Source organism: Xyrauchen texanus, chromosome 29 (assembly GCF_025860055.1).
Source record: "Xyrauchen texanus isolate HMW12.3.18 chromosome 29, RBS_HiC_50CHRs, whole genome shotgun sequence".
NCBI lineage: Eukaryota > Metazoa > Chordata > Actinopteri > Cypriniformes > Catostomidae > Xyrauchen > Xyrauchen texanus.
This window is the reverse complement of record NC_068304.1, coordinates 35,669,361-35,696,139: the sequence shown is the minus strand read 5'-3', so window position 1 is coordinate 35,696,139 and position 26,779 is coordinate 35,669,361. Positions and strand designations below refer to the sequence as shown.

Below are 26,779 nucleotides of genomic sequence, written 5' to 3'. Positions count from 1 at the left end.
GACCTGCCTGTGACGTACAAATCCCATTACCCTCATCCTCAGCAATACACTCTCACCTTTCACCTCTTCTTTCTGCAACGTTGTGCTGTTGATTTATCAGTCACAAACTGCACAGTTGCTCAGATCTTCAAAGATAGACATGCCCACTCATTGATTGTTTTTTTTAGCTCATTAGTGCAACAGAACAGCTGAATACTTATGAAAATGTGATGAGATGTTATCATTTTAGACATCTAGACACTGAAATCTGTGTCTCAGGAGAACGGTAGCTTTGCCAACAGGTTAACCTGAAGACACATTTTCTGTATTATATTATTTCCTCCTATTATGTGCTATAACCATATTGGATGATATCTGAGGTGTTTTGATCTAATTCTCAGCTGTGACCTTTATAACTCTAATTTTCTTAAATGTCAAAGAAAGATGCTTTCCTTGTTTCACACACAGGCACGTTTTAGGAGCATATAAATTAATTTATTTCTGTTTTGGTCATGAAATAACATTATGCAAGTATACAAATGAATTTTTTGATAACTAAAATTGTAGCATGTTATTATCATGTAATAAATATGTTGTTAATATGTTATTATTGTGTAATAATGTGTTAATAACATGTAGTAAGCGGTTTGATGATTATTTAGGTAATAATATAATCAAAATGATCGGATATTTGTTTTTAAAACCTAACATAATTTTTTCATTCTCGTGCATTTGGCAATCAAATCAAATTGAGTTAATAATGCTTGCTGAAATATTACTGAATGAAATGAGATATCACAGATAGCTTTCGCAGGAGGAGAGAAAACAAGAATTGATCATAAACGATTGTCATTTACAGTCAAACAACACACTCAAACGGAAATTCCCTTGGTGGTGAGGTTCCATTATGTTGCTGAGAATATTGTAATATTTCTGAGCATAAAAACATGGCACTCGTGATGAATTACCGGCAGTTATTTTTAATATCCTATAACTGTGGAGAGACTTCACGGCTCGTCATGGGTGCTAGGCTGGTATCATATGTTCTTTATGATCTATGACAGCTACACATATGTGCATGAAAGCCCTGGGGCCATGCGGTGTGCAGTGCAGATTTTCCTGTGCTGTACTGTATGTAGGTCGTGGAGGGAATCAGTTTAAACCAGGATTGATGCCCAAATGCCGAGGCCTCTTCTAGAATTCAGATTCATGATGAGAGAAAGAGGAAGACAGATGGGTTGTCTGCGAAAGACAAAGGGAGAGACCATTTAGTGGAGTTTTACTTTTCATTGACACAGATGTGAGGGTAAATGTTCCATAAGTCTGGCATTTTCCTGAATAATTGTTTATCTTAATTGGTTTTGGCATGGCTGATTTATTAAAAACAAACTATAAGATACAGTGATACAATGCATATGAAAATATGAATTAATCTGTCAAGATATTCTAAACATGCAATGAAAGTGAACTGTTACTAACATACTGCTTAACATCTTTTGCGTTCTACAGAAGAAAGCAAGTTTGGAACACAGTGATGGTGAGTACACGATGACAGCATTTACATTTTTTGTGTGAAATATCCTTTTCATCTAAATGCATGTGTTTGTTTTGTTTTGCAGTATGTACAGAGAAGATATCAGAGCAGATATCATCTCTTAGAAAAGCAGAGCATGAATACTTTGTTGATGTGTTTTTGTGCCAGAAAATAACCTTTTCATGAATGCATAGCTTTGGATTGGTTCTGGTTTAGGTCCCATCGAGTGTTATGATTACCCGTGTCTAGACTAGGGGGCGACAAAGAGCCATGTTTTGCATTAACATCTCATAATCACTCTCTGTGCATGTATCCCTCTGGCCCTTGATAATTCTCTCTCTCTCTCTATCTCTCTCTCTCTCTTTCTCTATCTCTCTCTCTCTCACACACACACACACACACACACAAACACATAAACATACAAACATACACCCATTTCTGTTGAAACACAGGGAAAGAGTCTGAAAATGGAGTTTAGCTGTGAGGTGAGACACATTAGTGCTTGTTTGTTGGATTACACGCATACTATGTGATACAGAAATCAGAATGAATGCTTTAGAAATAATACTGCAGCTAAATTAAGCAAGCATAGTTTTCAGCTCTAAATAAATCCGAAATGAAAATCACATTCTGCAAGAACAGAGAATGAGAGAGACTGTGTAAGATCATTTTAACTATATCCGAGGATCATGCAAAAGGCTGTATATTCATACATATTTAAATGGAAGCTGATCTTCAATATATTCAATGCTGTGTCTTGTATATCAGTGTGTGTTCACAGTCATGTAGTTATTGAACTAGTTTTCTCATGCAAATTGGCAAGAAGTGCTTATGTATTTATAATGAGGGCAACTAGGTTCTATTGTAATAACTAGATTTTTACATGCTGAAATAAAGAAAATGTGAGTGTGCTTGTCCGTACAAAACTCTGCCATGATGCATGAGTAATAGCTTTGCAGTTGCTCAGGTGTTCTGAGTAGTTTTGTATCATGTTAATATGTGGTTGTTAGGGTATTCTGAGTAGTTTTCAACAGGTTATTATATGGTTGCTAGGGTGTTCTGAGTAGTTTTGAACATGCAACTATGTGGTTGCTAGTGTTTTCTGAATGATTTTTAGTATGGGGTTGCTAGGGAAGTGGATTTTAATATGTACTGTAACTATGTGGTTGCTAGGGGGTTCTGAGCGGTTGCTATGCAGCTGCGGTGTTGCTAGGGCATTGGCTATTTGGGGTTGTGTAGGTGTTATGAAGGGTTTAAGTGTGTTACAATGTGGTTCCTAGAATGTTCTGAGAGGTTTTTAGCATTTTACGATGTGGTTGCTAAGGTGTTCAGAGTGGTTGCTAGCAGCTGCTACAATGATCTGGGTGTTTTTTGGGCATTGCTATGTGGTTAGTAAGGTGTTCTTTTTAGCGTTATGCTTTGCAGTTGCTTTGGTGTTGAGAGCGGTGACTCTGGCATTGCTAACTGGTTGTTTAGATGCTCTGGGTTGTTGCTAGGGCGCTTTTAGAGTGTCCTGGGTGGTTGCTAGGTGGTCACGCAATGGCCCAAATCAAAACATCCTAACGTTAAATCTCTATGATTTTCTAGTCTTTGGATAAGTCTCAGGTCCTTCCTTCAATACAAATCGTTGGGATTTTTTTGGCCATTTAAATGTCAGCCTGATTGCTTAGAAAAGTAATAGCACACTCTCCTCAGCAAGCCGCACGATTTGAGGTATCATTTACAGCACTGTGCAAAATTCATAGACACATAAGATTTTTCTTCAGATGGTTATTTATATCTTCAGCTTTATTGTGTCAATAGGAAATATAAATGTTTGACTCCCAAACTTTTGCAAATAGAAAAGATTAGAACAGAAGAGCAGGGAGACAGAAGTAATTGAGACAGCCTAAATAGATAAAAGAACTGTGGTGAATTCTCCAAGAACCTTGGAACCTCCTATCTGCTAACAACCAAGAACAACTGTGTCCAGGTGGTGTACCTAGGAGAATTGGTGCTGTTTTAAAGGCAAATGTGGTCACACCGAATATTGATATAGCTTTTTTATGTTTACTAGACTTTGTGTGACATTATTTGAAAACTATTTATGTCATTATTTTTGAAGACATCCTCACTATGCAACATTTTTCACATGTGCCTAAAACTTTTGCACAGTACTGTATGTCTGCAGCACAAACTGTTTGCACCAGTTTAATACTTAGGTTAGGGTTTTGTGCAAATCCCTAAGCCTAAGTATGACCAACAGCAATAGTGATGCTTGCCGTAGGAAGCACCACTAATTAAAGGATGAACGAGAAAGATAGAGTGAGAGAGAGTGATAGATTGCAATGAGAGAAGGAGGAAAGGATATGCTCACTAGGATTTAATAGCTGCAAGTCAATAATAGATTTTCTCACACACACATTGTACCCTCCCTCATGTTGTCTCTCTCAACCTTTCCCACCCTCCTCCTTTTCTTTTTCTCTCTCTCTCTCTCTCTCTCTCTCTCTCTCTCTCTCATCACGTGTGCAGCTCTGTGAATCGCAGCACCAGTTTTGTGCATCTCCTTCTGTGTGAGAGGGAGAGAAGCTCAGGTCTGCACTCCTCCAAGGGCTTCTCTTACTCTCTTCAGCACACATACTTCCTGTGCATCCAGACGGAGCTTTCGCCCGTCCCAGACACAGTGTCTGCTGCCCAGCAGAGTGCTGGGACTTTTGTCTGGAAGAGACAGGCAAAGAGGAGGGATTTTACCCAGGATCTCGCTTTGATTTGCAACAGCATGTGCCTGCCGAATCAGACTTCAGCCCAAGGTTGATCCGAGCACAACCGCTGCAGCACGAAACGAGGGAGGGATGGATCGTATAGAGGGGAGGACATGGAACTGAGTCTGACATCTAGAGGCTTGTGAAAGGATGCTTGGTGCTCCACAACAGGACGTTTAAGAGTTTCGGTGACTGTTCCGGAGCTCCGGCACTGTAGTAAATGGATTTGGTGTGCTGTAGGAGTAGGCTGTGATTGAGGTACGTCTCTTCCTTGCCATGGTTGTCTTTGCTAAGTTAAGCTGTTGCATCTAAAGCCTGCCCTAGAACTAATCCTTCAAGTTTATTAGCATTGGAACTCTGTGTATTTGCATACTGCAGCGCTCATGCAAATGCATGAGTGGATTCTCAGTTTTGATTTACAGTAATATTTGGCAGTTATCATTCCATTTCATTAGACTTTTTGTGTTGTTCTGGGAGGAAAAGGGGAACAGGGTATGTTTGATGTGTTCAGCGTGTTGATGCTCCCAGAGCGTTTTTCTCTGATCAACATCTGGTGGCATGCACACACAGGAGGAGGGATGATTGAAGTGCTCACTAGATTACCATCGAGAGAGCTTTCTAATTCCAGCAGCTCATGGATTCCTCTGATCTGTCGCATTTCTTGGGTGATGCATGCACACGGTGCTCTGATGCATCACACAATGCACACATTACAAAAATTAGTGTGTGTTTAATTAATGCATGCATGCATGCCAGGACAGCCATGCTTTCTGTCATGTTCTTGCTTCAAAATCTATCTTTTTTTTTTAATGAATGGAATATTTTCTTTTAGAATGAATAATCATACAGCGCTGCATGCACACCAAGGTTTCTTAGGGTAATGACTGAATGTGAGATGAGCAACGGGTTGTAATTGTGTTAGTGGGTGGGGCTCTTCTTACCTCTCTCTCTTTCTCTCTGTCTGTCTCTCGCCTTCTCTCTCTATCTTAAATATGCATCAGGACGGGGGCTGGGGATGTCAGAACGTTGTGTGTATGTGAGGTAAGGGGTCAGATCTCATGCGTCTGCAATGCATCGATAATCCATATCTCTTCTGCATTTGAAGCTCGTGGATGGCCACAAATGAGAAGCAGCTTTCCTCTGGGCGACTCACAGAGTGAGAGTGAGAGAGATAAAGAGAGAGATGCTAATGAGCTGTCCGTTTTTTTTTAAGCATTGCACAACACTCTGTGAAGTGCAGTAATCTGGAGCAGCTACATAATAAATGAACTAAACTCCTGAAAACTGACTGAAACATAAAACTTCAGTTTCATGACTAATGCACATTTTTCTTAGAGCACTTTCACACTACATCGCTGTAAAAATGGAATGTGAGGCACCATTTGGGGTTCCAGGGTTTCCATACTGGCAGAACCTGTTAAAGAACCCATAAACATCCTTTTGAATGTTCATCAAATATCAAGTAATCTATTTATGTGTTCAATTACCTTGTTTCCAATATTTCTCAGGATTGCATTGACAATCCACCCTTGAACTCTGGATGGATTTTAGCAGGAGGCTGTTCCAAAAGCTAGGTATCTTAATTATGCTACCTCTTAAGATATCTAATTTTGGCCAAATTTTAAGGAAGCATCGGATGTATCCTTCTCTGGGTAGGTGATCCCAGAATGCACCGAGATGAGCTCATTGGAAAAATAAATCCAAATTGGTGGGTGAAGCAAGAGAAATTGAGTTTATAAATATACTTATAATCCATTAAATACTAAAAATGATCAGTAAATAACAGTTTAATATGATACGAAACTGACTATTTTACCCAAAATGTGTGTGCGCTGTGTGTATTTTGGCAATTATTTTTCAAACTGAAATTACGTGGTTTCTGACACGTATTGCTGCAGTTTTGAGGTGAAAAATCCAGTGAGGGCCACTAAAAGCAAGTTAAGTGTTCTCCAAACAGATGATGTTTCAAGATTAATGCTCTATCGAGTTTTAAATGAACAAAACATACCTCCCTTACCTAAACCTTTAACATAAAACTAACCAATAGTGCCACAAAAAAAGCATTTGTGACCTGATAGAGCATTAACCTTAAAAACCTTAAGATTTGGAGTTTTAAATAAACAAAACTGTTGTCCCTACCCCTAAATCCTAACATATAGTGTCATAAAAGCAAAGGTTTGGTGTAAAATGTAATCGCTGAAGAATGTCATTTTATGATGAAACTTTCAGCTCATGTGTTTTCAAAAGTGCTGGAAAAAGCTTGTAAATCTAGTTGCTTTAGTTATGTAATGCAAATGTTAAAATAAATCGGCTTTCAAATCGTTCATAATTGTAATATTTTTGGGATGTCATCATTTTCCATAATGGACTCCATCATGATCTTTAGTGTTACATTGACATCATGTCAGATGTTAGAAGTTGTCTACCTGTTGGAGGGCAGTGGGGGAGTACTGCTGTTACAGTAATCAAATTTAGTCTGAGTCTCGCCTTTGTTTTTCAGCAGATTGATTGAATGAGGCCTGTAATTCTGTAATGGCTTAATAAAGACACTGAGATCGGTCATTAATCACAGAAGAGCTAATAAATTAATTGATAGAGGAAGTAAGAAACCTTTACTCTGCAGCATTTGTTTCCTCTACTCAGACTGAACTTTCTGAATGGACATCTTAAATTATCTTGAAAATGCCATGAATCACTGTCTAGAAAACCACAAGCTGGAGACTTACCAGCCAAACACTTGTGAATTCTTTCCCTAATTAAAAGTAGCAAACAAACAAACAAACAAACAAACAAACACACAAACTGAAAAAGTCTGTACAAAGGATAAATAGTAAAATTGACAAATTAGCTCCAATTATCTGTATTCATCAAGTGTCTGTCACCTCATTGGTTAAATTCAGTTGAACAGACAAACAATGTATTTTTATTTTTGTACATCTTATACATTTGCACAACAATACATCTTTTTATTGTTGCTTGTTCTGACTTTAATGTATACTGGCTTTAATTAAACAATCTATTATTTTGTTATACTACTGAAATTAATTTAATCTAATCTAGTTTTTACGGTAGTGATTAAAAATGCTTGTTTTAATCATAAAGTTATCAAACTTTAGTAATAGTTGCTTAAAACAAGAAAACAAAAAAATAATTTGACACAATTTTGTAATATCTTATTATCTTATTGTATAATGATCTTATTTATCATGAAAATCTTACTGAAAAAGTAAAAGAAAATTTACTGGAAATACGACAAAGACATGTTTTTGACAGTTTTTGTGAAATTCCCCTAGATACAGAGGCAGTTTAAAAGTGATCATTAGACTACGTCTGATTGGATTAATAAATATACAAGCTTTATTATGTAATGTGAAATGATACGGGCTGGAAATTTCATGTCAACTATACATTGTAGCAAATTCCAACTCGGAACTTTGGGGGGTCCTGAGTAGCTCAGCGAGTAAAGACACTGACTACCAATGGAATTCGTGAATACGAATCCCAGGGCATGCTGAGTGACTCCAGCCAGGTCTCCTAAGGTTGTTAGGGAGGGTAGAGTCACATGGGGTAACCTCCTCATGGTCTCCTTATTATCACGTTACAATGGCACCTGTCAAGGGGTGGGATATATTAGGCAGCAAGTAAACAAGTTCTTGAACTTCATGTGTTGGAAGCAGGAAAAATGGACAAACGTAAGGATCTGAGCAACCTTGACAAGGGCCAGATTGAGATGGCTAGACGACTCGGTCAGAGCATCTCCAAAATGGCAGGTCTTGTGGGGTGTTTCCGGTATGCAGTGGTTAGTACCTACCAAAAGTAGTCCAAGGAAGGACAACCAGTGAACCGGCGACAGGGTCATGGATGCACAAGGCTCATTTATGTGCGTGGGGAGAAAAGGCTAGCCTGTCTGGTCTGATCCCACAGAAGAACTACTGTAGCACAAATTGCTGAAAACTTAATGCTGGCCATGTTAGAAAGGTGTCAGAAAACACAGTGCATCACTGCTTGCTGCGTATGGGGCTGCGTAGCCGCAGACTGGTCAGAGTGCCTATGCTGACCCCTGCAATGGGCATGTGAGCATCAGATCTGGACATGGAGCAATGGAAGAATGTGGCGTGATCTGATGAATCATGTTTCCATCATGTTGATGGCCTGATGCATGTGCATTTACCTGAGGAAGCGATAGCAGCAGGATGCACTATGGGAAGAAGGCAGGTTGGCAGAGCAGTGTGATGCTGGGAAACCTTGGGTTCTGGCATTCAAGTGGATGTTACTTTCACATGTACCACCTACCTAAAAAATTTGGCAGACCACGGACACTCCTTCATTGCAACAGTATACACAGATGGCAGTGGCCTCATTCAGCAGGATAATGTGCCCTGCCACACTACAAAAATGGTTCAGGAATGGTTTGAGGAACATTATCAAGGTGTTGACTTGGCCTCAGAAATTTCCCAGATCTCAATCTGATTGAGCATCTATGGGATATGTTGGACCAACAAGTTCGATCCATGGAGGCTCCATCTCGCAACTTACAGGACTTAAAGGATTTGCAGCTAATGCCTTGGTGCCAGATGCACAGGACACCTTCTGAGATCTTGTTTAGTTCATGCCTCAATGGGACAGAGCTGTTTTGGTGCCATGAGGGAGACCTACACAATATTAGGCAGGTGGTTTTAATGTTGGGCTGATCGGTGTATGACAATGAAACGCTTGTATCATGTAAAATTGCAGCGTTTCATAGTTGTCTGAATGTGATCTGCCAGGTCCCCCTCTGGTGTAAACAAACCAAACATTAAAATGACAGCACAACACCTCACAAGCATATTCACATACAGTAAAGGGGTGGTGCAAACTCACACCATCAACTCTTGGTGAAAAAATACTTTCTGTGTTCCCACACGTAATCCATTTTGATCGACTCTTCTCAGTAGCTTCAATTCAAACCGGAAGGTAAGAGACAAAACATGGAAGGGTGCAGCGCTGAAAAAGGGAGGTGTTGAATAAGGTTAGAGAGAGAGAGAGGTCAGTAAACATCAAGGTTCTGACTTCTATCAACAGCTCCATCGAACTCCTCTCTTATTCTATAAAGAACACAATGTGTATTGCAACTGAATTTCTTTTCACTTTGAGGACATATATGCTAATAAAAACTAGATCTTTCATTTTTTTTTAAGAAAACGTGATTGGTGCATGCCTACGGTGTTGTGTGGGGTTACCAGGGCATTGCTATGCGGTTGCTAAGATGTTCTTGGTGGTTTTTGCAAATTGCAATGCAATTGCTAGAGTGTTCGGTTGGTTGCTACTGTAGTTGGTTGCTTACTGTCCCAAGTCAAAAGAGGCCTTTGACTTTCTGGTCTCTAGATATGGCTCAGGTCTAAAGGGTATTTTCTTTTGGCCATGTAGCTACTGAGATATCATGCAAAAATGGTTCAGGGCAAATTACTCACCAAAGTTTAATACTAAAGCTAGAAGGTTTGAAACCCCCCTAATCCTATGTATCCATCCATCTTTTCATCCATCTCTGTTTCTTAGTTCGTCATCATTTCTCTGACCCTTGCATGAACCATATCTAAATAGACACCACAGGTCCCTTCTGCACAGTGATATGCAATATGACTTTATTAATAACTTTTTTTCCTTAATTTATGAATAACACATGAGGTCCCTTGCATGACCATTCTTATCTGAATTATTGATTTTCAAACATATTCCTCTTTTTGTCTTGCCCTTTACATCTCACCACAGTGTTTGGGTTAAAGGTCATATTGTGTTTTCTATTACATCTGAACTGCACAGTTCAGCTGTGATCAGGTTGTGTGCCTTTATCACACCAACATGATTTCAAGTGAGACATTTTCCAGCGGGTGATTAATGGATTAAAAATATTGTAAGGAACTCATTATCATGCCAAGATGTTTAAGAATTTAAAAGGATAGGTAACTCAATAATGAAAAGTCTGTTATCATTTACTAATCCTAGTTCCAAACCTGTAAGACTTACTTTCTTCTGTGGAACACAAAAAGAGATGTTAGACCTCAGTCACCATTCACTTGTATTGCCCCACCCCACTCAACACAATAAAAGTGCATAGTGACTGAACATTCTGCCTAACATTATATTGTGTACCATGAAAGATGAGGGTAAGTTAATAATGACAGAATTGACATTTTATGGTGACTATATATATCTCTTTATTGGATCTCCAAAACACTACAATCATGGCCCAGCTTTGTTTCTGCTTCAGTTTATGTATAAATCAGAAGCTTCCCATAATACTCAAAGAATATGACATGTTGAGCTCAGCTGAATTGGATTTGACAGCCCCTTGAGGAAATTGATCCATTAGTATGAAGCATTGTTCAATGTTTCTTTATACGGTACAGTATGTGCTGTGTACCATTCAGTGTTCTGCATTTTACATGTTGACCTTTAATGAAAACTAATTTAAATTACGTTTCTTCTTGATGTTTTTGCAGAGATATGAAACTTCTTCAGAAGTGAGCACAGCATGTGCAATGATTTCTGCTTGGCACAATTGTTTCTGAGGACATCAACTCTTCTCTAGTCCCTCTTATACCGCAGAGTTAACTTTCAAACTAATAAGTGTTTGCGTGCTTCCTGTTAAGCACCTCTGGATCAAAGACCAGTTTTGCTTTGCTGCATCCAGAGTGCAAAACGGCTGAAATATCGCCATCCATGGTTTCTGCCCATTTCAAGAAGCTATCATCTTACATTGTAAAGATTTGCAAAGGAATGTTTACAAAGAAACTGGCAAATACCTCAAAGAAGAAAGAGAGTAGCAACAACAAAAAAGAGCCGAAAACCTTTCCAGAACTACATGCACGGAACCCAACATTCTCAACTACATTGAAAAGCACAGTCAAAAAAATATCCAAATGCTCGTCAACACGCAATATTTCTCTTGAGGAGGAGGATGGAAAAAACGACTGTTCCTCTCTCTCTCCAACATTTAGTTATCGTGTAGCAATTGCCAATGGACTACTCAAAAATGACCTCTTACTAAACAATAATGAATTTCATGAGGTCTTGTCAGTTGACAGCGATTACTCAGACTGTCTAAACGAGACCAAACTTGTCCATAGATTCGATGAACAAAAAGCTTATACAATGCCAGTAAGAAGGAATAGGAAGAGCTTGATTAGTCTAGCACCCTCAGATGGCAGCTCAGAGGGAGAGCGGGGAGAGCGTAGCAGTCTCCACACCCTTCGATTAGGCGCTCTGAAAAAGTTGAGGAAATGGAAGAAGAGCCAAGAATGTGTGTCCTCAGATTCAGAGGCAAGCAACTGGAGAAAGACTCTTGGCATCAGGAGCAAATCTCTGGACAGGGCTGGACGGCAACAGAAAACCACTACCCTGGAGCCAGGGTCCAGCTCAACAGGGTGTATCAGTCAGACTCAGGATGTGATGGAGATGATCTTCAAAGAACTTCAGGGAATCAGTCAGATCGAGTCTGAGCTCTCAGAACTGCGAGGGCATGTTAACGCCCTCAAAAGCTCCATCGACGAGATCTCCAGCAGTGTAGAGGTGGTACAGAGTGAAATTGAGCAGCTGCGTTCGGGATTCGTACAGTCCAGACGTGAGACTCGAGACATCCATGATTACATCAAACAGATTAGCCAACATACCAACAAAGCTACTCTAAGATTTTTAAATGTGCCTGAGGAGAAGTTTGAAAAAACCGAAGAGCTTATTTATCAGATTCTGAAAGAGAAAATGGGTTTCACTGATGCATGCAAGGCATTTAAAATTGAACTCGCCCATCGACTAGGGCAACAAAGAGAATGTTACAATGCTAAACCTCGACCAATTGTAGTTATATTTTCAAGCCCACAAGATAGAAATTTAGTTTTGAAAAAATGTTATAAGCTTAAAGGGACTGGCATATCAATATCAACTGATAGTCTAGCACATGATTCAAAAGAAAGGAAGAACAAGGCAATGGCCTCCTCACAGACATATGAAAGCATGGATATCAAGGTTTCAGCCAAAGATAAGGCTGAAAGTGATGAATGGGACTCCATGGAAAGTGACAAAGAGCTAGATGAATTAAATAAGAACAAATATGCAATTGTGTCCAAACCAACTCAAAAAAGTAAATCGGACAAGAAAAGGTCTCACAATCACCGACGGTTGGCTGATGATACTGCATATTCTGTGCACTATGCGGATAATATAGCCTACGATGACACTGACAAGCAAAGCAAGTCTTACTACTCTGACCTAACACCTGGGTGGCAGTCTCAGAGTGATTATTCTACTCCCAAACTCAGTCGGTCTGAATCGGACTGTTCTAAACTTTGCCAGTCTTATTCAGAGGACTTCTCAGAGAGTCAGTACTTCAGCAGAGTCAACGGCTGCTCCATGCTCTCCTCCTCGGATCAGGAGCTTTGGCAAAGAAAGCAAGAAGACATGGCGTCCTCCTGGTATGCTAGTCCTCCCAGTCAAACTCTGAGCCAAGAACAACCTTATGTGGAACATAATGAAGTTGAAACCACAGAGACAATTGACAGTGGTGTAAGTAATGGTATTGTTTGCATATCAGGGGACAGGAGCCATTACAGTGGCTCACAGCTGTCTCTACAAGGTGACCTCTCACCATGGAAAGATTGGCATCACCTTGAACAAGGTGCTGATTCAGGTTTGGATGCTTCAACTGAACAGAACATAATCTCAGAGATCAGTAGCCCCTTTGACCCTGCAGCTAACCCAGGTTTCCCTGAGAAAATTACAAAATGCCTTGAGGTTGATTTGCAGTTTGAAGGTGAGACCTTCTTGACACTAGATAGCACTCCTGAGACAGGCCAAGACCAAGATATATATACAGAACCTGAACTTGTTCTAGAACCTGAGCCAGAGCCAGAACTAGAGCCAGAACAAGTACCCAGGCCAGAACCCGAACCTGAACCTAAACCTGAACCAGAGCCAGAGGTTGTGATTGAACCCATATCAAAACCAGTACCTACACCTGTGGCTGAATCACAACCAGAAAAGAAGCCGAAAACCAAGAAAGTCCGTGCTAAGCCTGAATCAGCTCCTCAAACTCTGCAACGACAAGATGTCAATGTGAACCACCTCCAACAGAACCAGAAATCTTCATCCATGTACCGCAGTCAGAGTGAGATCTGTAATGAGAAAGTGGAGGACGTCCCTAAATCCTGGAGTAGTAGGCTCAGCATAGACCTCAGCGAGAAATCCTTCAGCTTTGGATTCGGATCTACCCTGCAAAGAGCCAAGTCAGCTTTGGATTTTGTCTGGAGTAAAGGTTCCCAGAGCACTGGTGCTCCAGTCGAAGAAACGAGCAACACCATGGGCAGGCTCAGAACCTCGTCCCAGTCCACTGAAAATAGTTCCAGCACAACCATCGACTCTGATGTCTACACAGAACCTTTCTATTACAAGACAGAGGAGGAAGAACAAGCCAGTGAGCAACCTGTGGACAATGAGACACATTATGTTGAGGTAATGGAACAAGTGCTGGCTAATCTCGAGAACCGAACAAATGCCAACGAGGCTGAGGAACAGTACCAAGAAGAGGAATACGACGTCTCGCAAGAATATGACATCTTGCAAGAGGGTAATCCTGTCCTAGAATATGACTGCAGCCTTGATGAGCAAGATGATGAGGAATACAGTGAGGAGTATGACGACAATCCCATGACTGAAGACACGGCGGAGTACGAAGGGAGTTTGGTGGAGTATGTTGAAGAAACAGAGGAACAGGAAGAAGAACCTGAGGAACAGGAAGATGGAATAGAGCAGACAAAGGAAGGTCAAGAAACAACAGGAACAAAGGAAGCAGCTGAGGTAAAAGAGACAGTAGAACAAGAGGACGAGAACAAAAATGTTACAGAGGTTCCTGTGGAGCCAGCACCACCCAAAAAAAGGATACGGCCCACCTTCAAAGAGGCGGCTCTGAGAGCTTACAGAAAGCAGATGGTAGAGCTAGAACAGCAAATCCTGGCGGGAGGTAAGACTCAGTCTTTATGATGTTAGCTCTAAAGATTTGCTGACATACAAGAATATCATAGGGAAGTTGTTTAGATTTTCTTTATGCATTCTTTAAATGTTTATCTTGTGACAGTTTTGTCAAGGCTTGCTTTGACATTAATTGAGTCATTTAAGGTTGTTCAGAGATGATGTCTTTCTAAGGGCTTGGCTCCTGAAACCCCAGACTCTTTTGAAGGCAAAGTTGAGTTTTAAAGGGCAAGTAGATGATTGCCAGTATTTGTTGTTGAGTGGTTAGGACTGGCTATTGATTTGTGTGCGAGTCTGTGTGTGTATGTGTAATGGTTGAGTACAGACCAAAGTGTACTTCACCTTTTGTGGCCTTAGTTAATCTCAGAGATCAAATCAATCATGTCATCAACTTTGCTGTTTATGACCAGATTTATTTTTGAAGGAATAGTTTACTTAAAAAATGAAAATTATGTGATCATTTACTCACACTTTTGTCATTCCAGAATTGGTTCCGCATGTCTCGTGTCCAAACGTGACATTCCCAATTTCAATATGCACGTGTATGTGCGAATTGTAATTTTTGATGAACTATTCCTTCAATAACAGCAAGTAACTGTGTGCCAGCTGCATATGTGCAAAGAGAGCGTGAGAGAGTGTGTGTGCTCAGGCAACTGACTGTGATAAAATGCCAATTTTTAATGCAAAAGTAAATTGTGTGCTGCTACTACCCATACAAATGTATTACATAACATGATGACATTAATTTTCAGAAACACAATCATGTTTTAAAAGGAACCTTAGAGTCATTAACCTGACACTGTGTCTTAAGTGTATCGATTATACGGCTGCCTACTATTTCCTTGCTCTTCTACCAAAACATTTAAAATTTCATGTATTTCCTAAAAATAACAATATATTTTTTAATTTCCTAAAAATATTTCTAGAAGAAGGGGGACGTGGCCCCACACCCCAGGTTAAAATGGTTGCCACAGATCTGGCTTTGTTACTTCTATGAAAAGTTATTTTTAATTATTGAAAATGTAAATATTGGCTATATCATATCAAGAAATCAAATGTACACTGGCTAAACAAATGGAATAGAAACATACATACATTGACTACTGTGATGGATCATGATTATATGTAGTGCAAATATTAGGTGAAGGATTGTGTGTGTGTGTGTGTGTGTGTGTGTGTGTGTGTCAGGGATTACTGTGACTGAGATATCACAAACAGGCTATGCTTGCACTATTTGTTTGGCTCCATTATGCACAAGTCATTATAAGTCTGTGCAATTATTTATAGATGAAAGAGTCTATATGTGCTGTTGTTTTTAATGTTCTCTCTCTGTCTTTCTGCTTCTCTTCTGCAGACAGCACAGCTCTGGATACAGAGGTCTTCCTTTGTTCTTTCGTTATTTAATTTTCACCTGTGTGTGTGTGTGTATGTTGTCCATTTCTGAATATCTATAAATATGTTGCATGTTTTTTAACTGTCTGTTCTGTTTTATTGCTTGGTGGTAACATCTGTATAAACAATATGATATTAAGTGCTATATGTGTAAAACAATAAATAATCAGACAGACAGACAGATTGAAAGTCAGACAGATGGTTAGGTAAAAAGATAGACAGACAGACTGACTCATAGTCAAGTCATTTTTATTTGAATAGCACTTTTCACAACATGCATCGTTTCAAAGCAGCTTTACAGGAAATCATGCATTAACAAAAAATGAAACTGTCATATCTATAAAGTATTAGTCATCATTGTGTAGTTTGATTAAATATGATTGCAAATTGTGTATAATAATTCAATAATTGATGATAGATAGATAGATAGATAGATAGATAGATAGATAGATAGATAGATAGATAGATAGATAGATAGATAGATAGATAGATAGATAGATAGACTTTTAATTTATGATAGCACATCTTTGTTAATACATATTATACAAAGGGGTAAATTATGATTTGTGTTCTCATGTTTTCTTGTTTGATAGGGTAGCGCAAATATTCTGGATCAAGCCAAACTTGGTCTGACCGGTGGTGGGTAAGTACAACCATCTTAAACTCAAATACACACGTGTATAAATACAGTATATTCAGTATGTGTGTGTTTTTGTTGGTAGCAGTTCAGGGTCCTCAGGTATTCGAGTGTGTCACTCAGCCCGGGGGGGGTCATCATCTTCTATTTATCACTGACACACACACACAAACATTTTCTGATATTATTTTGCTCTGACTGACCACAGGCATGTGGTGGGGATGGAAAAAATTTTTTCCAATGAGCTGCCAGAAATAAATAAATAAACTCAGCATCGTTGGCATTTACTCTTATTAAAGGCCCGCTCTCATTAAGCACTGCTGGTGTCACTGTCTTCCCTCTAATAAAGATAAACTGCATGCGGGGCATTGCATGAATGAAATAGATGTATATGAGTATAGGCATGAGAATTTGTTATTTAAAACTTCATAAAACCTTCTAGATTGTGTATATGTGTGTGAAGAATGGGATAGCTTGAGGCAGAACAGTTTCCCAGATCTTGGTTATGTTGGAATGGAATATAATACTGTATATTATACTGCATAAAGCATGTTCAGCAGTATGTATTGTATACTGCATACTGTTTTTTAAAATAGTATACAAAAAGTATGCCGTATGCAATGATAAGCATTTCAAGCTGTAGTTGCTACATTGTTGTAAACATAATGATCATTCCGTTGCATGTGTAATGGAATGAGTATATGAAAATAATGAAAATAAATACAGTTATTTGACATTTTTAATGCAAATGTTTGTAAAAATCTTGTAATGTTTGGCAAATCAAATCAAATTAATAAAGAGGTGTAAAAAAACACAAAAATATATATATATATATATATATATATATATATATATATATATATATATATATATATATATATATATATATATATTATATATATAAACTCAGCAAAAAGAAACGTCTTCTCAATTTCAACTGCTTTTATTTTCAGCAAACTTAACTTGTGTAAATATTTGTATGAACATAAAAATATTCAAAAACTAAGACAGAAACTGACAGTCAGTATCTGTGTGACCACCAAATTAAGTACTGCATTAAGGGCTAGTGCATCACCTCCTAATGGACTGCACCAGATTTGCCAGTTCTTGCTGTGAGATGTTACTCCACTCTTCCACCACGGCACTTGAAAGTTCAAAGTCCAGGAAATATCACCCTCCGATCCAACAGGTCCCAGACTTGCTCAATGAGATTGAGATCGCTGGAAATGGCAGAACACTGACATTCCTGTCTTGCAGGAAATCATGCACAGAATGAGCAGTATGGCTGGTGGGTCATGCTGGAGGGTCATGTCAGGATGAGCCTGCAGGAAGGGTACCATCATGAGGAAGGAGGATGTCTTCCCTGTAACGCACAGCGTTGAGATTGCCTGCAATGATAACAAGCTCAGTCTGATGATGCTGTGACACATCGCCCCAGACCATGACAGACCCTTCCAAATCGATCCTGCTCCAGAGTACAGGCCTCGTTGTAACGCTCATTCCTTTCGACAATAAACGTGAGTTCGACCTTCACCCCTGGTGAGACAAAACTGTGACTCGTCAATGAAGAGCACTTTTTGCCAGTCCTGTCTGGTCCAGCAAAGGTGGGTTTGTGCCCATAGGTGACGTTGTTGCTGGTGATATCTGGTAAGGACCTGCCTTAAAACAGGCCTACAAGCCCTCAATCCAGCCTCTCTCAGCCTATTGCGGACAGTCTGAGCACTGATGGAGGGATTGTGCATTCCTGCTGTAACTCAGGCAGTTGTTGTTGCCATCCTGTACCTGTCACACAGGTGTGATATTTGGATGTACTGATCCTGTGCAGGTGTTGTTACCTGTGGTGTGCCACTGCGAGGACGATTAGTTGTCACTAGGACTTGCGTCTCGTTTAAAATACAGGGTCTTGAAAAAGGGATGTTTCTTTTTTTGCTGAGTTTATATATATATATATATTACTGGCAGCCAAATGTTTGGAATAATGTACAGATTTTGCTCTTATGGAAAGAAAGTGGTACTTTTATTCACCAAAGTGGCATTCAACTGATCACTATATAGTCAGGCCATCAATAATGTGAAAAATTATTATAAAAATTTGAAGTAAAAATCTTCTTACACTCATCTCATCTCTCATCAAAAAAATCATCCCCATGCAGCAATGGCAGCTTTGCAGATCCTTGGCATTCTAGCTGTCAGTTTGTCCAGATACTCAGGTGACATTTCACCCCACACTTCCTGTAGCACTTGCCATAGATGTGGCTGTCTTTTCGGGCACTTCTCACGCACCTTACAGTCTAACTGATCCCACAAAAGCTCAATGGGATGAAGATCCATAACATTCTTTTCCAATTATCTGTTGTCCAATGTCTGTGTTTGGTATAATGGTAAATTATTTTCATGCAGTTTAGCATGATTACTCAAGGATGGCTGCTGGAAATGGTGCCTGTCTAGAGTTGATCAAAATATGACTTTTTTCAAATAGTGATGGTGCTGTTTTTTTTACATCAGTAATATCCTGACTTATACTTTGTGATCAGCTGAATGCCACTTTGGTGAAATAAAGTACCAATTTCCTTCCAAAACAGCAAAATCTGTACAATATTCCAAACTTTTGGCCACTGTGTGTGTATATATGTATATATATATATATATATATATAGAATTTCAAATTTTGTAACTTAACTTTTGTTAATCTGATCAAACAACTTTTTGAGTTTATAAAGGGAGATTATAAAAATGTAAGAAAAAAAAAAACTTTATATAGCAAGTGACATATAGATATCATCTTGAACATAAATATGTATTATTTTTTTTAAATATATTTTATTTTCAAAACTTTTGATAATCTGTTGTCAAGGAGATGATAATAATAATTATACCAATAATAAAAAACATCTAATTCAGCACGTGACATATAGATATCATCTTTGATATAAATATTTATTTTGCTTTTTTTTAATGTAAACAATAATGTAAAAAATTACTTTCGGTAAACTGATCAAATAATGAGTCAAAAAGGATTATAGTTAATTAGTAAATAAAAAATTAAAAAAACAATCAATTGCTGTTGATTTTAGCTTAGCTTCCGCTCCTTCGTCATACTGGAAATTGAAAGTCATTCAAAGTGAAAGGTAAGAACATTGCATTGTGTGATCCAGTACTCAGTGCAGTGTGCTTGAGTTGTATATAGCATATTTTGGCAAGTGCACTTGGTCATCCGAGTATTCCATGCTCATGGAAAATGTGTGTATTGTGCTCTATGGCAAAAATGTTTCAGTAAAATGATAATAGCCCATTCCGAACATAGCCATAGTCTCTTGCAGTTTCTGTTTTAATATTGAAATATATCTTAGCCAGAGCTGCACAGACCATAAACTGTCAAATTCACAACTTGCGCCAATGAATCGCAAGAAATGAAATGGTTGTTGAGTAGATCAGAGGAAGACCAACATTTCACATGAACATACGGTGTGAGTACTTCCTGTACCCCCTCCACACACCCCTATTGACCATCCCATGTTATTTGCTGGTGCTGTAAATCACTCAACTGCTTTTTAGCTGGGTAATATTTCATACCACACAGCATGATTATGGTATTAATAGACTCTAAATCTGCATCTGTCCCCAGAGTTGGCAGTATACTTTATGGCATTGACAGCATGCCAGATTTACGCCGCAAGAGGACCATGCCTATCGTCCGAGACCTGGTGAGTAACCATGCCCAGCCCACATGGTAACTGAGAGCTGGCCGTGCAAGATGGAGGTGCGTGTTTATGTTGTGATGCTATTTTGAGAGTTTACGCTGCACCAGAGTAAAAGTAGGTCATTTGCCTGGTGTTCTCAAATCATCTGTCTTGTCCTTAAATGTGTAGTACTCATATATTTATAATAAAGTGCTACTTTATTTATGAAATTCTAGAGGACAAGTGATTGATTCACAGCATCTCTGTAGGATGTTGTTTTTTAAAGTCATATTTTTGTATTTGTTAAACATTTAAATGGAGGTTTTACATCTCTAATGTTCAAGCTCTTACAGTCTGTCTATGTGTCTTTGTCTCCATTTCTTGTTGATTTGGTAGCGCAGATTTTCTTAACTGAATTTTGTATTCAGATTTGTGCAAATGTTCATCTTTGAAGGACAAATGTTGATGCTGTATCTGTCCATATTTTTGCATGAAATTAAAAACCAACCCTGTTTTGGTAAGTACGGGTCATAGTTCAGTTCTTTATTTAGTTTTTTTGGCGTGTTCTGTGGTCCATTCCCACTCTTGGGCCCATATTTGTTATGGGGGATATTTTTCCGTGAGTTGTCAGATTTCTCTACAAGCTGAAACAAACTAGTTTATTTCACTCTATCAATCAAAACTAGAAGCATTAAAAACTTGAAATGTTGACAACTCTACCCAAAAATATATCAGAGGACTTCATTGACTTCTGATTTAACTGTGACTTTTTAAATCATGTAAAAGTGACGTACGGCAAACCCTTTTACACGCGTAGATGAAGTCAGTGCTGTACCAGGTTTGATCTGATCTATCCCATTATGCCTTTGTTCTGTGTTTCTTTCCCTTTTTGGGCTGTGTGATTGCTTCAGGGCAGCGACAGTCAGTTAAGGAACCTGCCCAAAACTGCAGTGGGGGGGCTTAATCTCCAAATATTTACCATAACGTTTGACAACCATGCTCAAGCGTGCCATTCCATTGCCTGCAGCAACCTTTGGCAGTTCAAGTGCATGTTTACACTTACCTGTACATAAACACTAGACGTTCATGTAGAGGTCAAATCTACCCTGTTCCTATATGCACCCCTGCTTTAAGGGTCCATTTGCGGCCCACTTGGTCTTTACCACTGGTAAATTGAGGATTGAGATGGTAAAGACTACTATTGTATTGTCATCTGTCATGCCTGCCAATGTAAACATGGCTAATTGTGACTATTTGACTTTTGATCGGCTATGTAGTGCCCCCCCCCCCCCTTATCTTTCTTTCTCTCTTTCTCTCTGTCTTTTTCTCTCTATCTTATTGTCCTGAACTGTATCGGTCCTGTTTTTAGCTGGCTTTAACACATGCAGTTTTGTCTGTTTTGTAGCAGTTCTTGCCGACAGCAATAGAGTATATCAGGGCATCTTACATTAAATTTACCAAACAATTGCACAGAAAATGCATGAGTGAAATGTAAATGCATGTCAGAGGTGAGTTATTTAAGGAATTGTGGCTCAGACAAAATGCATCACCTCTGCAGCTTTCACTCTGCTGTTTACAAAAAGTCTCACAACCTGATTTTTCTGCATGATGGCAGGTATATAAAAAAAGATATGTGTGCGCGCGCGCGCGTGTGTGTGTGTGTGTATAACAGATCACTCTATCTCTCTCTCACTCACTGTCTCATTTGTGTTCTTTCTCCTTTCCACTGCTTCTGTACATTCTAGGCTTTGGTAAGTTTCTCTCATACTTACATTTTAATTATATTTATTCTTAATAATAATAAGAAGAACAGAATGAGAGATGTACATTTGAATGTTCTTATGATGATGCTGTTTGAGAACCTTTTAAAGACCCCATGAAATCAAAAGACAACAATTTTGAGTTTAGCTCAGGTCTGTTAAGTCTGGGATCTCTACATTTTAAGGTCTCTGATATTCAGACACTTTTAGGGCAGAGAAAGTATAATAATAATAACAATAATAATAAAAAAATTACAGTGGGGTTTCACCTAAACACCTTTGGTATGTGGAACCCAAATTATGCATTCCAGAACTTTACCGATAGACATTTATCCAAACATTATACTGTATATATAGGTATTGCAACAGATAACCAAGGTACAAAACTAGAATCCATTATTTTGGTCACACATTATACACACAGTTTTTTTTGCATATATACTGTGAAATGTTTTAGTTTCCACAAGCTGGGGTCAGAGTGCAGCGTCAGCCATGATACAGCACCCCTGGAGCAGATAGGATCAAGGGCCTTGCTCAAGAGCCCAACAGTGGCATCTTGGTGGTGCTGGGGCTTGAACTCTGACCTTCTGGTCAGTAACCCTGAGCCTCAACCACTGAGCCACCACTGCCCCCCACTGAGCCACCACTGCCCCCCACTGAGCCATCACTGCCCCCCACTGAGCCATCACTGCCCCACACTGAGCCATCACTGCCCCACACTGAGCCATCACTGCCCTGATCTAGAAAAATATAATAAATATAAAAAACTATAAATATACCTATGCTTTGTTGGACAAGAAAATACCATGGAACCTACATCTGACCAAGAAAATGGGCAGTGACCATTAAAAATTTAAATATTACTATTTAAGCCACATTGAGAGCCCTGGAAATCTAGGATTTAACTATATAGGGCCTTAAAAATAAAGATACAAAACTGAATATTTGTTCTGAACCAAAAAAACGGCTATTAAGATATCTTTTTGAATACTTGGAAAAACAACACCAAAACATTTTTTCCCCCATATTTGGCAGACAATGCAACAATGAATGCAGAAGTCAACCGATTTTAGTTATTGACCTACCTATCTCCGCATAAAACAAAGTTTTCTTTTTTTTTACCTGTAGTTTTGCTCTAAATTCGTAAGCGAAAATTCTCATCATGACCCCCTCTACAAATTAATGGATTACTCAGTGAATATGGTTCCATGGCATTTAATATTTTGGCTTTCATCATCATTGATCAATTTAATCCTCCTTATGAATAAAGCCTTAAACCATAAAGTATAGAATAAAGTATCTACTCAGAATGCCCTAGAAACTGCATAGTAATGTTCTGGCTACCACCCACAACACCCCAGCATTGTGGCAATGAGTTTTGCATGGGTGAGCACCATTTACATTTCTTCAGAAAATTAAAGAGTTATTTTTTGTTAAGACTAAGCTATTAGTCTCGTGAAATCACAATACACCTTATTAAATGAAACTGCATTACCCATGATAGAATACACTAAAGAAGGTTTTCAAGATACATGTTCTGAATGGTAGATGGTGAATATAGGCTTGAAAATGAGGTGACAATGTGAAAGTGGTTTCACCAGCTTAGCGTTCCATCTCATACAGAACATTATTCAGTTTGCAATTTTTGGGCTTGTAATTTTCTCCCACCTCTATTTCACTCATTTTTCTTTTATCATTTCAGACCTTGGCTGCTCGAAAGGCAGGTATTGCGTTTGGCCTCGTGAACAGATCAACTCTAAACAACGAGGAGCTGGTGAGTTTTCAACACAGATGTAGTGTATACACACTCAGTGGTTAGACCATTTTAGACTGATGTATAAATCACTCAGTAAGCAGCCAGTCAGTCTAATGGAGAGCAATAATGTGGCACTGATGTAACCCTCCATGCATAAAGACAACACAAACATGCGCATGCACGTATGCAAACACACATCATTTGCACAGACCCTGAGGCAAGTACAAACAAATCAAACTGACTATTTATGAGCTGTAATGATATTCTCGAGTATGACTATAATGTGAAATATAAATTTTTATTAAGCGCGTGCTTTTTATTGCAATGACCTGATTGGTTATAAAAAGGTGATCGCATCATCTGTCGCAGATTTAAATAAAAAATTACGATTTATCTGTTATCCTGTGTTTATGTGTGTTTATGAGTGTCAGGTTGATTATAAAGAAGACAGCGTTTGAATCTGTTTAAGACTGTATTAAGAGGTCTGTCCGATGTGCTGATTTGCCTTATTTGGGTGACGATGAATGATTCTAGTTTTTATTTTACCCTGGTACTTTAGTTCTAGAGATGGGCCAAAGCCCTGAGATAGTCAATGCAAGAAGAATTACTCTTTTTTTTTGTCCCCCGATCCTCATTCCCTCCCATTTATTGATTGCTTTTCGCTGAATAAACAGAATGCTGGAATGGCATAAGGTGATGTGATGTTCAATTAATGGAGTGGTGGTGGCGTAGTGGGCTAAAGCACTGAACTGGTAATCAGAAGGTTGTAGGTTTGACCCCACAGCCACCACCATTGTATCCTTGAGCAAGACACTTAACCACTTAGCTCTGCAGGGATTGTCCCTGTAATAAGTGCACTGTAAGTTGCTTTGGATAAAAGCGTCTGCCAAATGCATAAATGTAAATGTTGGGATATCTGACTCTGAGATGCCAGAATTTAGAATTGGTTGATTTTGGTTGGAACAAAATGGATGTGTTCGACAATTTCATATATCTTTTTCTCTTATTCTGCTTTGGCCTGACAAAGAGCACAACTGGGACCAAATGGCAAGGATGCATTGTAATTCGTATATAATTGATGCCGACAATAAGTGTAGTCCGGAATATTGTAATTTCGAGTTACATGCACATGAATGAACAAAAGAAGTGATATTTACAGGTTTTAAACTAAGGCTGTGGCTGGCCTACAGATTTCAAAGTAGGCCGAACAGATGTCTGTGGGTTTTTAACTGCATTCAATACGGCAGCGAGAGAGAGAGAGAGAGAAAGAGAGAATTAAACAAAAGCGAGGGGGCAGGGGAGAAATAGTAAGAGGGAAAGAATCCCTCTGAGGAGAGAGTGCCAAATGCTTAAGAAGACAAAAGAAAACAAGGACAGAAATGGTTATTTCACTAGAAGACAAGGCAGTGCTCGCAAACGCAAGAAAGAGAAAAATCAACAGATTGTTTGGATCTCATTCTGAGACATTGCTCAGTCAAACACCTCAATTTTAATAGGGTAACATTGTACATTTTTTGTCATTTTATCAGCTTCATCTCATGAAGATTACATGATTGTGACAACATTTTTGCAAAGCTAAATTACGTGCCTAATTACACGTTTGGCTGCCGTTTCCCAGTGAAATGTCCAGCGGAGGGCACCAAAAGGAAGTGAAGTGGGGTCGTAATCAGACAAGGTTTTTAAGGTGAATATAGATAGAGGTTTTAATGAGTAAAACATACCACCCTAACCAAAAACTTTAACCTAAACCTAACCAATAGTGATCTAAAAGCAAATAAGAGGTAGACACAAAATAGACATCCTTGCCCTAAACCAACACCTAAACCTAACCAACAGTGTCCAAAAACAACATTTGAATGGAAAAGCACATTTTCTGAAGCTACAGCATCATTTTGTGTCACATTGAAACATTTGTTTCATGTGTCAGCTTGCGCGTTCGGCTGGGTTCGAGCCTCTGTCTTCTGTCCAACACTCGGTGAGCTACCGCAAAGCTAATAAGTGTGTAAATGTAGGTGTCTAATACAGGCGTTAAAATCAATAGTTTTTAAAATGATGCTTTATAGTAAATTATAGTAAGTGTTCCGATATCATAACATAGCAGTGTGTGAGTAATAGTGCGAGAAATAAGTGTTTGAAAGTCATAATCAGCCGTTGTAGTCGTGATTTGTGTGAAAGGGATTAAAACGCACAGTTGTTGTAGTGCATCTAGTGTTAACTTCAGCAGGAAACATCAAATTAAGCAAAAATGTTGTTATAGTAACATTCATTAGGTTGATTTTCTTTTCTTTTTTACACTTTTAATTAAACCAGATGTTTTTTATGATGCTGTGCCATGTAAGACTTCAATGTAAATGCCTTTTTTGTATTTTTAAATGGGGTATAATGCTTTACTGCAGATTTTCTGCTGATTCCAATATAATTTGCACTCTTGAATCGTGCAATAACAGCCTCTTTGCAAAGCTACATTACATTGTGCCTGATTCACAAAACAATATGTGCTGAAATGTGCCTTTCAAACCGTTAAGATCAGAGTAAAATGATCAAGGAATCTTGTTTAAAAATAGGAGCTGTAGTGCTACACAGAGTCAGAAACAGCACAAGGTTTGAGTGATGTTAACACATTTTACTCTTTTGTCATTGGTTCTTTTTGTGTATAGGAATAATAGATTGTATACCATGGCCTGTTCTAATAGTCGATTTTGATTGGCTGGAATGCGTGCAGTTCAAACCATTGAATGCAAAGGTAAAATGGTAAATGGTCTGCACTTATATATAGCCTATTTTAAACTTAGAGGTTACCAAAGTGCTTTACACTGTGTCCCATTCACCCACACATTCACACTCACATTCACACACCAAGGCGCTAGCCTGCCATTGGGAGCAACTTGTTGTTCAGTGTCTTGCCCAAGGACACTTCGGCATGTGGAGTCATGTGAGCCGGAAATCGAACTGCCAACCCTGCGATTAGCGGCCGACCCGCTCTACCACCTGAGCCACAGCCACCCTCTATATACTGTAGGTATATAGGTAGTTCCAGTCAGTTTTAATCACCATGCAATATTAATGCGCTGATTGTGACCATATCAACTTAACATAACAGAGCAAGCAGTTAGCTATAGTAGAGATTTAGCAGAGATGGGTCACAATTAAAATTAATGGGATAAATTGGAACACTCAACCAAGGAGCTCTGAGCGCCCAACGGTCAATGGATATAGAAAGGAAGTCCCGCCATGCAGTTAAAAGAGCATTTCAAAGATGGACGAGCAATTGAAAACATTTCTTAACCACTTTCATCAGCTT

The 26,779-nt window shown here is 38.9% G+C and overlaps 1 protein-coding gene across 1 annotated transcript in view; it reads left to right on the top strand.

Annotated features, from left to right (window-relative positions):
* The first annotated feature begins 10,953 nt into the window (after positions 1-10,953).
* LOC127622987 (protein unc-13 homolog C-like) overlaps positions 10,954-26,779 on the top strand; it is a 163,657-nt gene continuing 147,831 nt past the window's right edge. Inside the window, 7 exon segments of the mRNA XM_052097209.1 lie at positions 10,954-13,113; positions 13,300-14,245; positions 15,608-15,630; positions 16,239-16,288; positions 19,908-19,986; positions 21,708-21,713; positions 23,425-23,496. Coding sequence (XP_051953169.1) covers positions 10,954-13,113; positions 13,300-14,245; positions 15,608-15,630; positions 16,239-16,288; positions 19,908-19,986; positions 21,708-21,713; positions 23,425-23,496 — 3,336 coding nt within the window.